This window comes from Lithobates pipiens, unplaced genomic scaffold (assembly GCF_037356315.1).
Source record: "Lithobates pipiens isolate NorthernLeopardFrog02 unplaced genomic scaffold, aLitPip1_a1.2 Scaffold_3, whole genome shotgun sequence".
In the NCBI taxonomy this organism is placed as follows: domain Eukaryota; kingdom Metazoa; phylum Chordata; class Amphibia; order Anura; family Ranidae; genus Lithobates; species Lithobates pipiens.
The window spans coordinates 79,661,327-79,684,527 of NW_027507790.1; the positions used below are offsets into that span (position 1 = coordinate 79,661,327).

Genomic DNA, 23,201 nt, shown 5'->3' on the forward strand with positions numbered 1-23,201 from the left:
TGCTGCTGCAATTTGGTGGTGAGACATGCTGCTGCAATTTGGTGGTGACACATGCTGCTGCAATTGATGGTGACACATGCTGCTGCAATTTAATGGTGACGCATGCTGCTGCAATTTGATGGTGACACATGCTGCTGCAATTTGATAGTGACACATGCTGCTGCAATTTGGTGGGACACATGCTGCTGCAATTTGGTGGTGACACATTCTGCTGCAATTTATGGTGACACATGCTGCTGCAATTTTATGGTGACACATGTTGCTGCAATTGATGGTGACACAGGCTGCTGCAATTTGGTGGGACACAGGCTGAATTTGGTGGGACAGAGGCTGCATGTAAGGAGGGACTCCGCTTGGGGCACCTGATGTAAGGACGGACTCCGCTGGGGACACCTGATGGCACCTGGTGGCAGGTGACATGGCTAGTGACATGCTCAGGGCTCCCACTGATTCTGCATTATGGTGAGTTGAATGATTTAATTTTATATTACAATGTTATAATAGAAATAATGCACTTCAATCATCCTGATACCATAACAACCATGGTGCCAGGATGATTGAAGTGCTAACACCAGATGTTTGGAATATCTTTATCTGCTGATTGTTAAACTTTCTAGAATACATATATTTCTATTGTTGTGTAGGATCTGGGCCTGCTGTCCCTCCATCCCTCTCCCTCATTCATCTCAGACACTAACCACACCACCTTAGAGCCATGCCCGCTATTTTGCTGAAACCACGCCTATTTTCACCCAGTGGGAGGGGCCAAAAATGAAGGGCGGGGTCTGGCGCCCCCCCATCCTAAAACTTCACCAGCCGCCACTGCTTCCTATATTCAAGAGAAGTAAGAATGACATGTCTTTCATCTGCATTAAGTTTCCATGGCCGAACTATGGTCCACAAGGCTGAAAAATACAGGCAGATACTTAGCCATACATATCATCAGAATGTGAGTGGCCCTAAATGTATTCTGCGGCAGGCCAACAACACCAAAGATACAGCCAATATCATTAAAAACTATCTTCAGTGTAAAGAAGAACAAGGAGTCATGGATGTGATGGTTTGGCCTCCAACAGAGCCCTGATTTCAACATCATCGAGTCTGTCTGGGATTACATGAAGAGACAGAAGGATTTGAGGCAGTCTAAATCCTCAGAAAATCTGTGGTTACATAGTAGGTGAGGTTGAAAAAAGACACAAGTCCATCAAGTCCAACATATGTGTGTGATTATATGTCAGTATTACATTGTATATCCCTGTATGTTGTGGTTGTTCAGGTGCTTATCTAACAGTTTTTTGAAATTATCAATGCCCCCCCTCCCCCGCTGAGACCAACACCTGTGTAAGGGGATTCCACATACTTGCCACTCTTACAGTAAAGAACCCTCTACATGGTCTAAGGTTAAACCTCTTTTCTTCTAATTTTGGCCATGTGTCTTGTTAAACTCCCTTCAGCCAAAACGTTTTATCCCTATTGTGGGGTCACAAGTATGGCATTTATAAATTGAAATCATATCCCCTCTCAAGCGTCTCTTCTCCAGAGAGAATAAGTTCAGTGCTCACAACCTTTCTTGATAACTAATGTCCTCCAGACCCTTTATTAGCTTTGTTGCCCTTCTTTGTACACGCTCCATTTCCAGTATGTTGTGCTTCTTAAGGACATTTTCCCACACAATATTTACTACCGGTAAGTAATTTTTAACGAAGATATTTTTAAGATACAGAATCAATCTATATGACACAGTCTATACATGTGAAACTTATTCACGGAGACGAGTGATCATACAAAATAGTTACATTTATTGGTTGACAGAAAACGAATATTTACATGAAATTAACATACAGATTGCATTACTTGATCATTTGACAATTAATGGAAATACCCTCAAAATGGGAGTGTCGTACTTTGGACTTAATCATCACCATTATCACTTCTCGGTAGACTCAATAACCTTTTGATAATTGACAATTAAACAGAATGTCTGTATTTCACACGTCCAACCGTTACTATACTGCAGGTGAGTAAGTGGTTAACAATGTGAAATAAATTAGACATTAGTTTGCCAATAAAATTGGCATCTATGCAAAAAGAAATTTATAATGAAAAATTAAATTTAGAGAAAAATCTAAAAGGCGGTTATTGATTTGGGAGAAATATTTTCAATAATAGAATATTCAAAAAAATCAATATTTAAGAGAACATAGAAAAGATGATAAACATATACTTATCAATATGGTATATTTACCCATTCCGATTGGCTACTAGTGTGGATTATTGGTTACCAGGAATTTTAAGATGGCTGCCGTGGCTTTCAACCTAGATTCTCTTACAGAGGAATTACTTTGTGTGACCTCCGAGTTCCAAGGAGCAGGGATCTTCATGAATGTAAAAATGTGTATTCATGCATGGTGCATAAGTGTCAGTTGTCTGGGAGTCTTCCAGTGTCCCTTCTCAGGGGGGGTCCCTAAGCTTCCCCCTGAGCTCTCTCCCCCAGCTCTCCTCTTTTGACCATCTTTCTAGTTTCTTAAATATCCTCTTAGACAAAAAGGTCATAAAATTATACTAAGTTCTGCCCAGAGGGTATGTGTCCCTTTCCTATTGGCAGGCAGACTTAATGATCACCTTTCCCAGTAGTCTCGTGATTTTAAGGTAATAGCACCTTCAACCACCAGGTGTCTCACATGTGTTTGGTGTTTTATTTCTTTAAGTTAATATTTTTATTTCTATAATATGCGTTCGTTGTTTATATATGTTCTAACGAATATATCTCGAGTGTTCAGGAATGATAGTATAATATAAAATACGCTTAACATAATTTTGAATAATCACTTGCATAAGATGGTGATATATATGCATATCAATGTATATCTATTAATCTTTAGTCCATTTATAAAGGACACAGGTTAGATATATATCAAACAATATCACATACAATTATTATCTATATGGATACATGTATAATTCGGGTATCCAATCAATATTTGTTTATCTAAACATAGATACTAAATTATAATATCTATTTGTTGACCTACAAATATCACATATAGTTTGAATTACTTGAAGTATTTTTGAAATATAAGATAGAGAAAATAGATATGGCGCTATACCTTTTTAAACTCACTAAATATAGGTGTCATAAAAATGTACAGATTTTCCAGCTTGCTGGCTAATAATTTTTAAACTCTTAAAATCCTGAATGAACCAAGATATACTAAAATAATAAACCCAATAAATGATATAGTGCTAAGAATCAGTCAATATTAAATGGTGAATACAAAAGTGAATATAAATTTTCCAGCGTGCTGGTTAATAAATTAATAAATAAAATAAAATAAAAATAAGAATAAGAATAAGAATAAAAAATATATATAAATGTGAATTCCACAATAAAATAAATAAATTAGATAGCTGAGGTAAATGGATGAATAATTGATGCTATGTTACTAAACTCAATCAATAATCAACAGTGAAATTCTAAAAAACACTCAAAGTGCCTGTGACTGTGGTTATGGCGTAACCAAGTGCCTTGGTTTGCAAATTCAATAAAATGCCCATAAAACAAAACCAAAAAATTCAAATTTGTACAGTTGTGAACACAAGTGAAAAATGAAAGGTGCAACTTGTGTTCACAACTGTACAAATTTGAATTTTTTGGTTTTGTTTTATGGGCATTTTATTGAATTTGCAAACCAAGGCACTTGGTTACGCCATAACCACAGTCACAGGCACTTTGAGTATTTTTTTAGAATTTCACTGTTGATTATTGATTGAGTTTAGTAACATAGCATCAATTATTCATCCATTTACCTCAGCTATCTAATTTATTTATTTTATTGTGGAATTCACATTTATATATATTTTTTATTCTTATTCTTATTCTTATTTTTATTTTGTTTTATTTATTAATTTATTAACCAGCACGCTGGAAAATTTATATTCACTTTTGTATTCACCATTTAATATTGACTGATTCTTAGCACTATATCATTTATTGGGTTTATTATTTTAGTATATCTTGGTTCATTCAGGATTTTAAGAGTTTAAAAATTATTAGCCAGCAAGCTGGAAAATCTGTACATTTTTATGACACCTATATTTAGTGAGTTTAAAAAGGTATAGCGCCATATCTATTTTCTCTATCTTACCTTTCTTACTGTTCCATCCATTAGGATGGAAACAAAATAGAGGCTGCTCTTACCTACATTACATTATATATACTCTCTGTTTAACAAATCCCATAGCGCGCCCTATCCTTTTATTTTTATTTTTGAAATATGTCTGCTTTGTATATTCCTCTCACACCATGTTTTGAGACTAACTTTGAGCAATCGATTTTGTTGATCTCTCACTTTCTGAGACAATGGGATATTTTTTCTGGTCATTCAGGTTTAATGACTTAGTCACAGGTACCTCCTAAGTATAGCCCAAACCTTGCCATATATATTTGCATGGCTTTCCTTGTCCATTCAAGGAGCTAGATAAGAGTTTTTTCTGGTGTTTGTGACAAAACATCCCTTTTGTTCAGGCAACACTCAATACAGGCTTGTAGAACTTTAAAAGATAGCTAATCCCTTTAACATTTGGAAAAACCTGTGAGATCTTGTACTTTGCTTTAAAGTTCTCCAAGAGGTCACAGTTCAATAATATCAACACTATAGTTCATCCACCTTTTTTTTTTTAGGCCTACTGAAATCTCTCATCTCTGCCAGTGAATATTAAATGTATTTCTTCATGAATTCACAACAAGTACATCCTTCCTGAGGACTGGTGCTCAGAACTAGTCTTGTAGAGTGGGAGAATTATCGCTTTATCCCTGGAGTTAATACCTTTTTTAATGCATGCCAATAGTCTGTTTGCTTTGTTAGCAGCAGCTTGGCATTGCATGATATTACTGAGCCTTTCATCTACTACAGGGGTGCCCAACCAGTGGCCCGGGGGCCGCATGTGGATCGTGGAGCCCTCTGATGTGGCCGTCACCTGCTGCTCTGGGATGGCGGATTGGCAAGCCCAGATTGTGGGTTGCCGACCCGCCATCCCAGAGCATCAGTGTTGTTAATGAAGCCAGCGGTAGAGAAAGCAAGTGGCTACAGAGCTGCATGAACTGATGCTTCCTGTATAGCGCTGCCTCCTGTCACAGGCGGAGCGATACCAAATGCACTCTGCCTGGGACAGCAACAGCCAGCAATACCTGAATGGAAGAGTGTTATTAAAGGTAAGTATATTACTAAAGTCATAGTGTATATATGGGCATATCTCTTCTGCGGTGGTTACTGGGCTGCTTTCAAACTGATCTGCAGGTGCAGAGCAGAACTCCTGTGGGTTACATGCACATATCCATAGACTTCTGTTATTACCTGTACTGAGCCATAGACTTCTATTTTTACCTGCAGTGAGCCATAGACTTATGTTATTACCTGTACTGAGCCACAGACTTCTGTTATTACCTGTACTGAGCCACAGACTTCTGTTATTACCTGCACTGGGCCATAGACTTCTGTTATTACCTGCAGGAGGTGTGGTGAGCTTTCAGAAAGTGCACCACACCTGCAGGATATAATAGAAGTCTAAGGCAAAGTGCAGCTAACCCACAGGAAGGCGACAGGTGTACTGTAGAGTGAGCCATGTCTGTGTCCACTCTGCATATGCAGGGTGGACATGGACCTGTCATCTGCCTGCTCCACTCATTGTGGCCTGCAACTGGTTACTAAGTCGCTTAAGTGGCCCTCACTCTTTAAAAGGTTGGGAACCCTTGATCTACTAGGAACCCTAGGTCCTTTTCCATCCTAGATTCCCCCAGAAGTTCTCCCCCTAGTGTATAGATTGCATTCATATTTTTGGCACCCAAATGCATTATTTTACATTTTTCTACAGTAAACCTCATTTGCCATGTAGTTGCCCACTCCATCTAATTTGTTTAGATCTTCTTGCAAGGTTCCCACATCCTGTGGAGAATGATTACATTGTACTGTTTAGCTTAATATTGTCCATAAATACAGAAATAAAACTTTTTACCACATCCTCCAGGTCGTTTATGAACAAATTAAATAGGATTGGTCCAAGCACAGAACCATGTGGGACCCCACTACCCACCCCTGACCATTCTGAGTATTCCCCATTTATCACCACCCTCTGAACTCGCCCTTGTAGCCAGTTTTCAATCAATGTACTCACCCTATGGTCCATGCCAATGGACCTTATTTTGTACAGTAAATGTTTATGGGGAACAGTGTCAATGCTTTTGCAAAATCCAGATACACCACGTCTATGGGCCTTCCTTTATCTAGATGGCAACTCACCTCCTCATAGAATGTTAATAGATTGGTTTGGTAAAAACAATTCTTCATGAATCCATGCTGATTACTGCTGATGATACAGTTTTCATTACTAAAATCTTGTATGTAGTCCCTTATCATCCCCTCGAAGAGCTTGCTTACTATTGCTGTTGTTAGGCTTACTGGTCTGTAATTCCCAGGGATGTATTTTGGGCCCTTTTTAAATATTGGTGCTACACTGGCTTTTCTCCAATCCACTGGTACCATTCCAGCCAGTAGACTGTCAGTAAAAACAAGGAACAATGGTCTGGCAATTACTTGACTGAATTCCCTAAGTACCCTCGGGTGCAAGCCATCCAGACCCGGTGATTTATTAATGTTAAGTTTCCCAATTCTAATTCTGTCCCCTGTTAGCCATGAGGGTGCTTCCTGTGATGTGTCACGAGGATAAAGACTTCAGTTTTGGTTACTGAAGCCCCCTGATTCCCTCATGAAGACTGAGGAGAAGAATAAATTCAATACCTTCGCCATCTTCCCTTCCTTTGTAACCAGATGTCCTTCCTCATTCTCTATGGGGCCAATATGGTTTGTCCTCCCTTTTTTACTGTTTACATACTTAAAGAATATCTTGGGATTTTTTTTTGCTTTCCTCCGCTGTGTCTTTCGTGTTCTATCTTAGTGTTCTAAATGCACCCTCACATTTCTTGTTGCATTCTTTATAAAGTTTGCTGATGATGATCCCTCAACTTTGTATTTTTTGAAGGCCTTCTCTTTTGCTTTTATATGAATTTTTACATTGGCATTAAGCCATCCAGGACTTTTGTTCTCTTGTTTAAATTTCTTACCCAATGAGATGCAGTGCCTAATGCCCTTATTTAATATGCTCTTAAAGCGAACCTATCTCTCCTCTGTGTTCTTTGTTCATAAGATTTTATCCCAATTGATATCATCTAGCAAGGTTCATAGTTTAGAGAAGTTGGCTCTTTTGAAATTCAGTGTCTTTGTATTTGTATTTCCCTTATGTTTGCTATTTGTGTGATTTTATAATGAAGCCAATTGAATTCCTAAATTGCCCCGTATTTCTACATCCATGATCAGGCCTGTATTGTTGGTAATCAGTAGATCTAGTAACGCTTTATTTCTAGTTAGTGCATCTACCACCTGACCCATGAAATTGTCCTGCAAGACATTTTGGAACGGGCGAGCCTTAGACGAATGCGTGGTTTCCTCTGCCCAGTCCGGATAATTAAAATCCCCCATTATGATAACACTTCCCATCCTTGCTGCTAATTCAAATTTTGATAGGAGGTCCGCCTCCCCCCAATATTATTTTCCCCTTAGCTTCATCTCTTTGGAGCTCTACCCATAAGGATTCCACCTCCTCCCTAGCCCCCTTTGTGATGTCATCTATCACATTCACTTGTACATTATTCTTCATATACAAACATAACCCTCCCCCTTTTTTACCCTCTCTATCCCTGCAATAAAGGGTATACCCTTGAATGGTTGCCAGCCAGTCATGAGAGCTGTTGAACCAAGTCTCTAAAATTCCCACAAAATCTAAATCCTCCTCATACAACAGTATCGCTAGTTCACACATCTTGTCTGCCAGGCTCCTGGCATTAGTGAACATGCCACGTAGTTTAGACCGGTCGCATACTATCCTCTTATTCGGTGTTCTGAGATTGCAGACTTGTTACTATATGTACCTTGGGTTTATGTGCTTTAGTTTAGTCAACCTAACACTAATGCCCCCAGCTATCAGTTCACTAGCTTGAAAAAGGAGCGCACATTCCTCCTGCCACCAGGGTGCGCCAGCCCAGAAACATGTTGCGATCAAGCCTGTGAGGTCATCCCCTCTAGCACTGCGATACAGGAAGTGTTTCAAGCTCTCCACCATCATACTATTTTCCTGCCAGCCGGGAGAGCCCACAGAGCGGCTGAGACAACTGAGACAGCATACCTTCTACTGACCAGTGTGATGGATGCTCCACAGAGTGTTTACCCACAGATGTACCCTTCCTTGTTTACCTAGATGTAAGTTACTATATGCTTTTATTAACCCACACTTTACAGTCTAACTCAGAGGTGCCTGCATTTGTTTTTGTTTTTTCCATATCTTGGAGACCGCTTCTGCTGCCCTGCTAAGGCTGGCCCTGAATCAGTAGACTATTTTTAGACTGTATAGCAGCCCACTGGCCACTTGGACTTCAATACTATAGGATTTCAAATATATAAAGGAATACTAATGCGCTCCACCTAGCAGTTAACTATAGGACTAAATGAATATAAATTTCATACACAGGAAGCAGCCAGCAAAAAAACGGTGATCTCAACACCAAAAATACGTGAATAAAATTAAATAAATAGATGCGGCGCTACCTAAAATTGCATAAATATATATAAATAAAAGGTGGAATGTCCAAATGGGACTATAGTGCAAATGGGATACTATCCCACTGCAGTGATAAATGGTGAAAATACGAATAAAGCATATAGTGTGCAATGAATAAAGTTAAAACCCTGCATACATATTCCAAGTGAATACAGGAATACAAATAAAGTTAAAAAATATGTGAAAAAATATATATATTATCAATCCAGTGGCTGTGTGCAAAAATGCAATAATAGCAAGTGAATGTCCACAGAACATGCATAAATGTTTATAAACTTTTTAAAAAACACACAGTCCATGCAAAGAATGTAGAAGTGATTTCCAAAGGTGCCAATCCACTGCAAACTTCAGTGCCTATTATGTGCACCACCTATTTCCCTATTTTTAACTTTATTTGTATTCCTGTATTCACTTGGAATATGTATGCAGGGTTTTAACTTTATTCATTGCACACTATATGCTTTATTCGTATTTTCACCATTTATCACTGCAGTGGGATAGTATCCCATTTGCACTATAGTCCCATTTGGACATTCCACCTTTTATTTATATATATTTATGCAATTTTAGGTAGCGCCACATCTATTTATTTAATTTTAATACTATAGGATTTGTTTCAGTACCAGCGCCACATGTATATTTGTTTCCCCCAAAGATAGAAGACACAGTGAGGGAACACATTTAACTTCTTGATCGCCCCATAGTGTTAACCACTTCCCTGCCAGTGACATTTATACAGTAATCAGTGCATTTTCATAGCACTGATTGCTGTATAAATGTCAATGGTCCCAAAAATGTGTGAAAAGTGTCCAATCTGTTTGCCATAATGTCACAGTCCCACTAAAAATCCCAGATTGCCACCATTACTAGTAATAAATAAATAAAAAAATACCATAAAACTATACCCTATTTTGTAGATGCTATAACTTTTGCGCAAGCCAACCAATATATGCTCATTGCATTTTTTTTTTAACCAAAAATATGTAGACTATATATCGGCCTAAACTGAATTTTTTTTAGTTTTTTTTTAAATTGGGATATTTTTTAGCAAAAAGTAAAAAATATTGTTTAATTTTTTCAAAATTGATGCTCTTCATTTGTTTAAAGCACAAAAAATAAAAACTACAGAGGTGATCAAATACCACCAAAAGAAAGCTCTATTTGTGGGGAAAAAAGGACATACATTTTGTTTGGGTACAACATCGCACGACTGCGCAAATGTCATTTAAAGCAATGAAGTACCGTATCGCAAAAAATGGCTTGGTCAGGAAGGGGGTAAATCCTTCTGGGGCTGAAGAGGTTAAATATATTCCTCAATAACCACAGAGCATATAAATCCAATTTGTGTGCACCAAATCCTTTTGCAAACCCTGATATTACTTTGCAAACTTATCAGCAACATCCATCATCACTGAGCAGAGCTGTGGGAGGGGCCCAGCAGGTCCACCCACTACAGAAAACTACAGGAGGGGGCGGAGTCAAGATGAATCACCCTGCACAAGTAGAGAGCAGCAGTGATTAGTGTTTATTACAGGAGGTTCCTGCACATAGGCAACATTTAACAATGGTATACTGCACAGATCTGGAAGAAATAAACAGAGCACACCAAAATTCAAGTAAGAATACACATGACTCCTGTTTTTAGATCATGGGGGTTTATTAACGAAAGGCAAATCCACTTTGCACTACAAGTGCAAACTACAAGTGCAAAGTTCACTTGAAATTGCACTGAAAGTGCAGTCGCTGTAAATCTGAGGGGTAGATCTGAAATGAGGGGAAGCTCTGCTGATTTTATTATCCAATCATGTGCAAGCTAAAATGCTGTTTTTTATTTTCCTTGCATTTCCCCTTCGGATCTACAGCGACTGCACTTCCAACTGCATTTCTAGTGCAATTTCAAGTGCACTTTGCACTTGTAGTTTGCACTTGTAGTGCAAAGTGGATTTGCCTTTAGTAAATAACCCCCAATTTTTCCTTATCAGCTTAAAGTTTCTGACCAGGTACCAGTATAAACACACCAGGTGAACCACCAGACATACAAATGCTTGTTCCAGGTCAATGGCCCAACAGGTAAAAAAGACAAATCAACCATTGCAGCTCCCATATTTCTATTTTGACCATTTGCTTTTAAATAAAATCAGCAGTCCTATATTTTTAAATGATTTTACCTAGCAGCTAATTAATACTATATATTTGATTTTAATTTCAGTCTAATTGCGCTTGCATACTTCGTAGAAACACCCCACAAGTCATTCCAGCCATTTAAAATATAATCATAAATCCTTTGTGTTTCTAAACCCAAAACAATATATATCGCAGCTTAACATTTTTTTGATGTCGTGGCAGCATGTTATCCGAAAAGAAAAAAATCTGTTTCTGTTACTGCTTAAAAAGTGATAGCTACACTGCTTCTACATGGAGAGGGGAGCCATTAAGACAGGAAACATGTTACTGGCTGAATCACCAAGTGATAGTTAAAGGAAAAAAATAACATAAGAATAGAAAACTAATGCAACCACCATATGTAAGTATTGGTAAGTTGCAAAATATACATTATATGTATTTTTGTTTTGGGTTTAGATATGCTTTATAAATCAAACAAACACCCAATATATATGTACATACAGAGAAAACTTGTAACAATATGCACTGTAACAAACAAGACACTACTGTATAATTTTTGAATATATGTTTACATTTTCTTTATGGTTTCAATCTATATCCAATCAGCATTTACTCCCATAATAAAAAATAAATTTGAGGTAATGACCTTCTTAGATCATATATCCCTATTCATAACAGTTTAACTGGTCCACCATAGCTATTTGTCCTTAGAAGCATACACGTGATTTTGGACATGAACATTTAGAGTGCATTTTAAATTTTAATAGAATCTGCAAATAAAAAGTTCTCATTGAAGGACTAGAGAAGTAGTAAATCAAAGGATTGCACACACTGTTCATGTATGTGAAACATAAAGTAATGAAGAAAGCAGTCTCTACAGTTCTGTAGATGCTACAGCTATTTCCCTGTAGGGATGCTCTTAGTCTTAAGATTTCAATCCTGGAGGACACGCTTGGTAGGAAGCATATAAAGAACATCACCCCAACAAGTGAGATACATTTGACAGCTTTCGCAATTTTTGTGTCTCTGTCCAAGTTTCTCTTTCTCAGCTTCCAGATAATGCTGTAAGAACAGAACAGGACGATGCACAGAGGAAGGAAAAATTCAATAATGAAAAGAAGATCATGCCACCAAGAGTCTGAAGGACACACAATAAAGCTGTCACAATATGCTTCCTTGGACATGGTCCCTCCAGTATGGTCTTTAGTGAGAATAAAGGCAGTCACTGATATAGCTACAAGCCATACAGCACAGACAGTAACCACAGCAGCTTTGAGGGACATAGAGTTTATTTTATGATGTGGGTAGACAACTTTAAAGTATCGATCCAAGCCAACTAGTGTAAGAAAAAATATGCTTCCTGCCCTGTTCATAGCAAACATGAACAGCATCACCCTGCATGGGACATCTTCATAGAGCCAGATTTTCTTCTTCAAGTAATAGTCTGTTCTGAAGGGCAAGCAGATTATGAGCAAGAAATCGGCCACTGATAGGTTGAAGAGATAGACCGTGCTAGATTTCCAAGTCTTGATGTGAAAGCAAAAGGCCCATAAAGCAACGCCATTAAATAATGATCCCAAAACAAAGATGATGATCAGAATTGGAGGAAGCAAGTAGGAGAGCAGAGGGTCCTCAAAAAAGCAGCAGGTGAAGTTGCTCTGGTTGTGGGATGACTGCAATCTATCCAGTACCATTGTATAAACCGTCTTATCTTATGTGTTTATGATAGATAGGAACCATAAGCTGTCTGTTCTGCCAGAAGAACAGGAAGTTGTATAAAGAGGAAAAACTGAAGAGTGAACTGAGCTGCTTTTCTGCATGCTTTGTGATTCCCGGATCCTGGAGGTGATTACACTTCTAAATTTAGTGTCTCTATGTTACAATGTCAGTTCTCACACTCTGGTGCCAAAGCTGTTTAGATGGACTGATAACAGTGCTGGCTGTGGCACAAGTTTTTCAAAACAGGGGAGAGCATCCCATAGATACAGTGCAAGTACATGCTCTGGAGATTTGTAGCCTAACACATATCATAGTCTAAACACTCCAAAAATTCATATCACTTAACAAACAATTAACACACACACCGATCAGATAAAAAAAACTGCATAGTCATTATGACACTCCCTAGTATATCAATGTGCACTAACAGTGCTGCCTGCTTTCATATTCATCATATTTAATCTATGCACAATGACTGCACGTGCTAGAGGTGGAGATATAATAATAATAATAGAAGAATGCAAAATACAAGCGGTCCCCTAGTTATAAACATTCGACTTACAAACGACTCCTATTTACAAATGGAGGGAGACAACAGAAAGTGAGTTTAAATCTACCCCTAGGGAAATTCACTCCTGTAAAGCCCCATACACACTATCAGTTTATCAATTTATCTATTGAGTTTTTCCTTCAGGTTTACCAAAACCATGTAGTGCAAGAGCCTGCCTGATTGCATACACATTGAAACTCCTAAGGTTTGACCTCATATTATATGGTTTTGGTAAATCTGAAGGAAAATTTCAGCAGAAAAACGAATAGTGTGTATGAGTAATGCCGCGTACACACGATCAAACAAGCGGGTGGAAAAGTCCGGCAAACTGAAGTCCGCCAGACAATCCCCCCGTGTGTAGTCTCCGGCATACTTTTTTGACCCAAAAGTACGGCGGACTTAGAAAGGAGTTTTGCACTTCAATCTTGCCACCGGACTCGCATTTCGGCGGATAATCCGGCCGTGTGTGTGCTAGTCCGCCATACTTTTGAAATGAGCGGACTTTTCCCGCCCGGAAAAAAGTCCGCTCATTTCGAGCGGGTCTCCAGGTAGGCGGGGCCCGCGAAGGAGACGCCGCTGGCCCCGCCACCTGGTATGGACTTAAAGGGGAACCCCGAACGCTGAAAAAAATCGGCGTGGGGTCCCCCCCAAGTCCACAACAGACCCTTGTCCGAGCACGCTACCCGGCCGGCCAGGAAAGGAGGGGCGAGCGAGCGCCCCCCCTCCTGAGCCGTACCAGGCCGCATGTTCATTAGGGTTTTTTATGCTGATTTACATGGGACAAAGTTGTGGGGGAGGGTTTACAACCACTTTAATTTTGTGTTCGTTGTTTCGATGATGCTATCTATCCATCTTGTTTTCTGTCATCCTCTTCTCCTTTTTCCTTCCTTCCCTGTTCGTATTAGGTGGCCAAAGAATTTCAGCTTCAGGATCTGTCCTTCCAGTGAATATTCAGGGTTGATTTTCTTCAGGATTGCGCATGTGCAATCCCAAATACAGTTTTTTTTATCTGCTAGCAGTTTTATTTTATCGTTTTCAACGCTGTTTGTATTTTAAACTGTACATTGGAGATTCGGTGGAGTCCTTTTTACAGCATCTGACTTTATGCAGTAAAACATTTTTGGGTGTTAAAACGATTCGGAGCACTTTTTATTTTGCATGAGCCTTCACTCTGGCAAATGTTTGGGAAGTTTGCGGTGACTGATCACCTGAGCCGCGGAGTCTGCAGATAGGAGACACCCGGTTTTTCAAATCTGGTCTCCTAGAGCCGGAATTTGTGACATTATATGCACTGTCTGACCTCCCCTAAACAAGGGGTCACTGATGATATGGTAAGCCCCCATCCTATTAGTGGTGATTAAAGGTGACGGGTCCCACGTGGTCAAGTATATTATTTTTATTCAATCTTTATTCAATCAAGTCACACTATCTATTGGATTTTTTGATATTTCTATGGACATTTAGTTATGATTTATGGACTCACATATGAATTCATTTTTATAAATTTTTTAGTGCACATTTATATGTTAATATTGATTTAGTTTGAATGCCACTTTATTTTCATTTTTATATTGTCACCATTTTTGCACGTTTCACTTGTGTGATTATTTAATCATTATTTATTGAACAAGCGCTGCACTTTATTTTTTTATTTTTTCTTTACTCTTTTGTGCCTGGTTATGTTTTTTATATTCACACTTTTTCACATTTCCCCTTTTCCTTTTAGGGATTGCCTTATTTGACATCCCTTTTTACATATCTGCAGTTTTTCTCACATTCCTCTTTGGCCTTTATCCGTCTTACCATCGGAAAAGGTTGGTTTATACATGCATTCATGCATTCCATTATATACTTCATGATCATTTTGCCAAAGTAGCTATGTTTAATTATATACATATTATCTCATACTATATTTTAGTTGACACATGAACAGCTAATTTATAACCTCCAAGGTCACTAATTTCTACACATGCCATGTCTGCCTTCCCGTTGTTCCTTGGTTGGGGTTTTGGGTTGGTTCTACTCCCTCAGCTCCCTTCCCAAGCATATATTGCTGCCATCCTGGGGGGAACACAGCCACAGGCACTCAGGCTTTGCCAATTGGTGAGTATGGGGTCGTTCCTTTTTCTGTAGGTTCCCTCTTACCGTTTGTCCATCTTTGTTCATGTGTTACATTACCTTTTTTGGTCATTCATTTCCAGATATATCCTACATGCATCCACCCCTGAAGAGCGAGTCACATATCGCAAAACGTGTTGGGTGTTATAGATGTTATGTACACTCATGTATTTATAATGCAATGCGATCTTTAACCATGTACAATTGTATCGGCTTTGCATTTGTTTATGCTACTCTTTTATGTGTGATCATTTCTGCAATACATTGTTTTATTGTATTTATATCAGACAAGGAAAATCCCCTAGGAGGACTTTAAAGGCACTGACATAGTTTGTAGAAAATGTATGTGTTTATTAAGCACAATAAGTACAATAAAAACAGTAACATCTATTGGAATGGTTACAATAGCTGTATGCTAAATACAAAATAACCACAATGAGATTGTGATTCATCCAACGCCTTTCAGAGTATCTGTGTCTCCTTCTTCAGGGGTGTTAATCAAAGGGTCAATCATACATCTAAAATATAGTAATAACAAAGGATCAAATACAAAATATACAAAAAATATATATGATAAACATCATTGTTTATAACATATATTACAACAGTGATGAACAATGTATGAACTCACATATTGGATGGAGATATCATGGGCGAAACATTAAAATAAAGCTATTTAAAAACCTGAAACATAGTGGTCATTACTTTAATGAGTACTTAAATGCCAAAACAAAAAGTAATAGCTTATCAGTCCTTAGATGTGGTGGGTTCATTCATTTTCATACTCAGTCTTTTTTTTCACCTGGTAATCCTGCAAGTAACACACTTCCTCTCCCATACTTTCTATGCCTTTTTCTCCTCTGTATCTATGGAGGCAGTAATGGTTGTGACACAGGCTTGACTTTTTAACATGTCTGCCTTTGTTCATCCACATTACACAATGTATTGATGGGACTGGAAGGTTAGACAAACGTGATGAGGTAAGGTTCTTTGTGCTTTCAGTTCATGCTTCGGGATGTAAAAGGATACTGCATTTCTGGTAAGACTAAGGCCGCGTACACACGGGCGGACTGTTCGCCCAACTTTGTCCGGTGAACAGTGTTTCAGCGGACAGTCCGCTCGTGTGTGGGTTTCAGCGGACAGTTTCAGCGGACAGTCTGACGAACAAAGTTTTTCGGAATTCCCGTAAGACAGTCCGCTGAAACTTGGTTTGAGCGGACAGTCCGCTCATGTGTAGGCTTGTTTGTCAAACTAAGTTCCGTGCATGCTCAGAAAGGATTTACACGCCGAAGGTTGCATTGCAGTGTATAGGACGTCGTTTTTCTAGTCCCGTCGTACGTGCCGTTCACGTCATCGCGCACGCTTTCAGCGGACTGTTCGTTCATCGTGTGTGGTCAAGTCCGCTCATGCAAATTTTGAGCGGACTGTTTGTCGGATTGTTTGACAAACTAAGTTGGGCGAACAGTCCGCCCGTGTGTACGCGGCCTAACAGGTATTTTCTGTACTTGCTGAAAAATTTCTTAGCCTAACAATGAAAACTAATGTAGCAGCGCCTACATCTAAGGACTGGTAAGCTGCAATATAATACTGTAGCCTTCTTTGGGGGTTGGTTACAAGAAATGGCCACACGCTAACAGGATATTGTGCTAAACCTGTAGGTAAATAAGAGAACCGTAACTTTCGCTAAGTGGAAGAGTCAGATATTAAATTTGCCAGTGCCTCCACCCAGGACAGAGCCTCAGAACAAAAGGGAATCCCTTCTTTGGAAATGAACTAGTAATCGAATCAAAGTAATTTGGAGTGGAGGAACTACTGACACCAACATATAACAATAACCATAAGTAAATAGCTGCACACAGCATAGAATTGACATAAGCGTTTTAAAGAAGAGAATAATAACAGTAGATACATCCAATGTACAAACAGGTATCTGCAAAGGGCCCAACAAGAGTCCTGGTGGAATTGCGCATACTGTATATACCCTGGTATATATAGTTATTAATAGAGAGACCTCAAGATGAATATTTCAGCAAAGTTTCATTGCAGGGGCCCTGAGGATGACGTGGTGGCTGTCTTTGTGTGAAAGACCTGAAGGCAAGCTCTGCAGTGATGAGGAGGCCCACCAGTCATTACCCAACCAGTCTGCAATGCATTCCTAGTTATCTGGAAATAATCTTCTCTTTTGATCTGTTGTTACTAGCATGGACAGGACGTGTGGCTGAGACCTTCTTTCTCTCACTCCACTTCTTCCTTCCAGGATCTTTTTCCAACAGTCTCAGAGTCAGAAAGAGGCATACATAATTATACACTACAATGTGATACCAGCAGCTGACAGTAGAGGGCAGCAGATCCCTGCAATACAATCATTGTTTTTGTGTTACATTATGCATAAATTAAAATTCAAATAATTATTGAAAGTAAAGTATTTTCTTTGCCTACTTCCAGAGGATGTTCTGAATTGGGGTTCCACTTTTTCTAATGCTAACTGCTCATCATTATGTTGCTGGGGAATATGTTTTTGATCCCTTTAGGGCCCTTTCAAATGGGCTTTTCAATCAGGTGCACCTGATGGGATCCTCCATTCACTTTGAGCCAGGAGCTGGCTATTATGCAATTCACAGACACTTTGCTGTGTTATTAACCACTTAATAACCGGCCTATAGCCGATTAACGGCTATAGGTCGGTTTGCTATCTCTAAGAGGCCGTTAATTAACGGCCTCCCGGAGAATCGTTCGTGCGCGCCCCCCTGGGGCGCGCACGCCGGAACATCCGTGCTCGCCGAGTTCACGGGACCCGGCGCAACACGGATCGCGGTAAAGGACCAATGGCAGCGGTCCTTTACCACGTGATCGCTCCGTCCAATGACGGAGCGATCACAAATGTAAACAATTCGGCTTGCCGGGTCAAGCTAAGGTCATCAGTCTCCTCTCCTCACACCGATGCAGCGTGAGAGGAGAGGAGAACATCCCAGTGAAAATAAAAGATAACCGTGAGTGCCCAGCAGTGCCCAGCAGTGCCCAAATAGTGCCACAACAGTGCCAGAACAGTGCCAGACCAGTGACAGACCAGTGCCATCTATCACCTGTGCCACATCTGTGCCACCTGTGCGACCTGTGCCACCTTTGCCACCTCTGTGCCACCTCTGTGCCACCTCTGTGCCACCTCTGTGCCAGCAGAGCCACCCCAGTGCCACCCCAGTGCATACCAGTGCATACCAGTGCCACTACAGTGCATACCAGTGCCATACCAGTGCCACACCAGTGCCACACCAGTGCCACCTGTGCCCATCAGTGCCACCTGTGCCCATCAGTGCCACCTGTGCCCATCAGTGCCACCTGTGCCCATCAGTGCCATCTGTGCCCATCAGTGCTCATCTGCGCCACTGCAGTGCCACATCAGTGCCGTCTGTGCCCACCAGTGCCGCCTGTGCCCACCAGTGCCGCCTGTGCCCACCAGTGCCGCCTGTGCCCACCAGTGCCATCTGTGTGCTAATCAGTGCCACCAGAGCCACACCAGTGTCACCAAAGTCACTATAGTGCCCATCAGTGCCACCTGTGCCCATCAGTGCCACCTGCGCCCATCAGTGCCACCTGCGCCCATCAGTGCCACCTGTGCCACTGCAGTGCCCCATCAGTGCCGCCTGTGTCCATCAGTGCCGCCTGTGTCCATCAGTGGCGCCTGTGTCCATCAGTGCCCACCTGTGCCCATCAGTGCCCACCTGGGTGTTAGCTTTCCAAAATGGGGTCACTTTGTGGGCGTTTCTATTGTCCTGGTGCTCCAGGGCCTTCATAAGTGTAATAGGTGGTTGAGGTATTAGATGTGTAATTTATGCTCCTAGAACGCCTGAAGTTGCTACTTCAATGTTGGACTTGTGTATGTGGCCAGGCTGTGTAAAAGTCTAACACATGTGGTATCACCGTACTCAGGAGGAGCAGCAGAATGTATTTTGGGGTTTCATTTGTGGAATGTATATGCCGTGTGAGAGAAATAGCCTGGTAAAATGACAATTTGGTGTGAAAAAAAATTAAAATAAAAAAAATCTTTATTTTGCAAAGAATTGTGGGAAAAAATTACAACTTCAAAAAACTAACCGTGCCACGTACTAAATACCTTGGAATGTCTACTTTCCAAAAAGGGGTCATTTGGGGGGTTTTTGTACATTACTGGCTTGTTAGGGTCTCCAGAAATGAGATAGACTGTCAGTACATCAGCTGTGATCAAATTGATACATTTTCAGTGATTGGCACCATAGCTTGTAGACCCTATAACTTTCACGCAGAATAAATAATATCCACTAATTTGGGTTATTTTTACTAAAGACATTTAGCAGTATACATTTTTGGCCAAATTTATGAAGAAAAATTACTTATTTGCAAAAAATTTTAATAGAAATGAAGAAAAATGCTTTTTTTTACAAAATTTTCGGTATTTTTTCATTAATAGCACAAAAAATAAAAAACGCAGAGGTGATCAAATACCACCAAAAGAAAGCTCTATTTGTGGGAAAAAAAGGACGAAAATTTCAGATGGGTACAGTGTTGCATGACCGAGTAATTGTCATTCAAATTGTGAGAGCACTGAAAGCTGAAAATTGGTCTGGTTATTAAGGGTGTTTAAGTGCCCAGTGGTCAAGTGGTTAATGTAGGGTTGGCTCCCTCTAGTGTTTGCTGGACTCATCGTGGGATGTGTAGTTCAGAATGCTGATGTTTCAATGCCAGCAGGACTTATCTGAACTATGACTAGCTGAATGCTGACTGGATAGAACAGACTGCTGGGAGAGGATATAAAAGGGCTGGCACAGCCTAAATCTTTCTCTTGGGACACGTTTCTCTCTCCCAGCAGGAGGTCTGTGTGACAGTGAACTGCTGTTAATTTGCGACCTACACAGCAAGGAGCTGTTCAGCTATACCCAGAGGGACCTCTGTGGACAGCATTGCTTCTTCCCTACAGCGGACCTGAGGGAGTTCTAGATCATCCAGAGATGCCTGCACTTCAGATTCAAGTAGGCCGCAGCGTGGGTTGGCGGATGCCATTTCCCAGAGCCAGGATGCAGAGAGAGTTCCTGATAGAGTCTTCTTTATCACCTACATCATTGCCAGCTGTATCTGAGTTCCATTGTGTTGAGGGGGCATAGCCCATCTAGTTGCTATAAGACACTGCTGTCAGACATTATTTACACAGTTCATCTTGATGGTTCTTGTAGTGCTACTGGAAGTCAGTCCTTATGCTATAAGGACACTGTAAGCAGACATCTATGCCTTGTTCACATTATTTCTGGTTGTAGCGTCACTGAATATAACACCACTAGGATCTTACAAAAGGAGATTAAAGTAAAATAAGGATACCCTAAAGTTCTGACAAATTTGCTATACCTTATTATCAAGGATTACTTTAATCACATTTCATCAAAACTAGCTGAAGACATCTGGATTTAAAGGAATAACCTCTCCACCTTTTGTTGCCCTTTCCTCATCTGCTCTAATTACATTAGACTTCATTTAAGGGAGCCAACCAATTTAAATATAATAGTCTGCATATTGTTTTCTTCATGTTGTACAAGTCTTAACGGCATGTGGGTTGAGGAGGGAGGGAGGAGCCTGACATAGGAAATACAGTGTCAGATCTCTACCCTCCTGTTGACCTGTTCACATAGGTTTCTGTGAATGGGTTAATATCTGTGTTCATTTACAGTTGAAATAGCTTTAGGCCATTACCGTATTTTTCGGACTATAAGGCGCACGTAAAAGCCTAAATTTTCTCCCAAAAACGACCGTGCGCCTTATAATCCGGTGCGCCTTATATATGACCTGTTGACATCGCTGGAGTTCTTTGTTAACAGTATCTGTCAGATGGGCGCGCATGGAGTCACAGATCAAGTCTCTTGACGTTAACCTTCGGACTATAAGGCGCACGTAAAAGCCTAAATTTTCTCACAAAATCGACCGTGCGCCTTATAGTCCGATGCGCCTTATATATATGGAAATATCCATTTTATCAGCCGGTCGTTGCTAGTGCGCCTTATAATCCGGTGCGCCTTATAGTCCGATGCGCCTTATATATGGAAATATCCATTTTATCAGCCGGTCGTTGCTAGTGCGCCTTATAATCCGGTGCGCCTTATAGTCCGAAAAATACGGTATATTGTTTTTTTCCATAAATATAGCCATAGTTTTTGTAAGTGTGCCTTTTTCATATCACAGTGCTGAAATACTTATTTTTGTGTTCTCACTAATATAGTAAACAAACTGTTTCATTAATACTGTGTGAGTCTCTCTTTATTAGTACAGTTGGTAAGATGACTGAACCCAGGGTGTTAGAGGTAATGGAGGATTTGCAGAGTCAAGGCAACCAGTGGGGTATAGAGTCTATAAGCAGCCCTCACGGGGGTACTGCTACACACTCTGCTGCTATTCGATCTGATCCTGTCCATGAAATCCAGATGGATGGTGACCCTATTTTCCATTCGTTTGGTGGATCGGATCAGATAAAAACGGACAGGCGGTCCATTTTCATCTAATCGCCCCATAGAGGAGAGCAGGGCTCTGACAGGTCTGTCTCGGCACTGTGAGCAGGCGACAAACCTGTCATCCGCCTGCTCAGTGGGGATTAGTGGATCGATCCCCCGCTGAGCAAAGCCGAGTCCCCTGACTGGACCGCCCTTGTGAAAGGGCCCTTATTCCTTCTTTGCCTGCATCAGTAGGCACAGAAGGAGGGGAAGGTTTCTCTGAGGGAAACTCGCTATGCTTAAAAGAATAGCTTATACTCTACATCACTGGTCTCCAAACTGTGGCCCTTTGCTTGCTTTTATCTGGCCCTTGGGGCAATGTTTCATCTTCTGACACCAACAAAGGGGCACAATTTCTCCTAAGGACACCAACAATTGGTGAACAGTTCCTCCCTATGACACCAACGATGGGGCACAATTCCTCAAATACTCTCACTGATGCCAGGACATTTTTCTACTTTCAGTGGCCACAGTCCGGCCCCCTTAAAAGTCTGAAGGAACAGTCAACTGGCCCTTCGTTTAGAAAGCTTTGAGGCCCCTGCTCTACATACTAGTTGGGTTTTATTCTGTTTGTAATGTTGATGCTAATTTTTACCAATGATCTGATGATTGCCAGTTTAATACTCCTAAATCTTAGTATTGTAATTATTCCTGTGTTGGTATTCTACACTGCCCGTATTCTACACTGTAGTGTATTCACACTTATGCCTGTTATTTGATAAGTAATACTGAGCTCATCTTTGGGTCTTGTTTTCTTATGTCTTTCAATTTTTGTAAAAAATATTCAATAAACACTACTGTAACAAAAAGTGAAATATTTTATTTTTTACATACACAGTCTATTTAAACATTATGAAAACATTAGGGCGCCTAATAAAACTTACAGCACAATAAATGATACATTGAACTGAAATAAAATAACATATCTAGCTTGGTTATTGTAAACCACATAAAGGAAAACTGAGAATTCTAATACATAGTAACTAAGGAACATAGGGGGTTATTTACGAAAGGCAAATCCACTTTGCACTACAAGTGCAAAGTGCACTTGAAATTGCATTGAAAGGGCACTTGGAAGTGCAGTCGCTGTAAATATGAGGGGTAGAATGAAATGAGGGGAAGCTCTGCTGATTTTATCATTCAATCATGTGCAAGCTAAAATTCAGTTTTTTTATTTTCCTTGCATGCCCCCCTCAGATCTACAGTGACTGCACTTCCAAGTTCACTTTCAGTGCAATTTCAAGTACACTTTGCACTTGTAGATTGCACTTGTAGTGCAAAGAGGATTTGTCTTTCGTAAATAAACCCTATAGTAACAGCGTTTGTAAGGTTGAATAAAGACAACAGTCAATCCAATTCAGCCTGTGTTGGAAAGCAGGAAAGTGCGAAATCAGGCTCACGTCTGCATAGAAATCAATGAACTTCCAGGTTTTAATACCAAAGCTTAATTGAACTAGCTGGGGCTAGAAGCTCATTGGTTTCTATGCAGAAGTGAGCCTGATTTAGCATTTTCCAGC

General features: G+C 40.2%; 1 protein-coding gene across 1 annotated transcript; it reads right to left on the reverse strand.

Moving 5' to 3' along the window:
• Window positions 1-10,169: 10,169 nt before the first annotated feature.
• HCAR1 (hydroxycarboxylic acid receptor 1) lies at window positions 10,170-12,775 on the reverse strand. The gene has a single exon (XM_077461864.1). It carries the CDS (start codon window positions 12,483-12,485, stop codon window positions 11,499-11,501), a length of 987 nt encoding a protein of 328 aa, XP_077317990.1. The 5' UTR covers window positions 12,486-12,775; the 3' UTR covers window positions 10,170-11,498.
• Window positions 12,776-23,201: the final 10,426 nt, after the last annotated feature.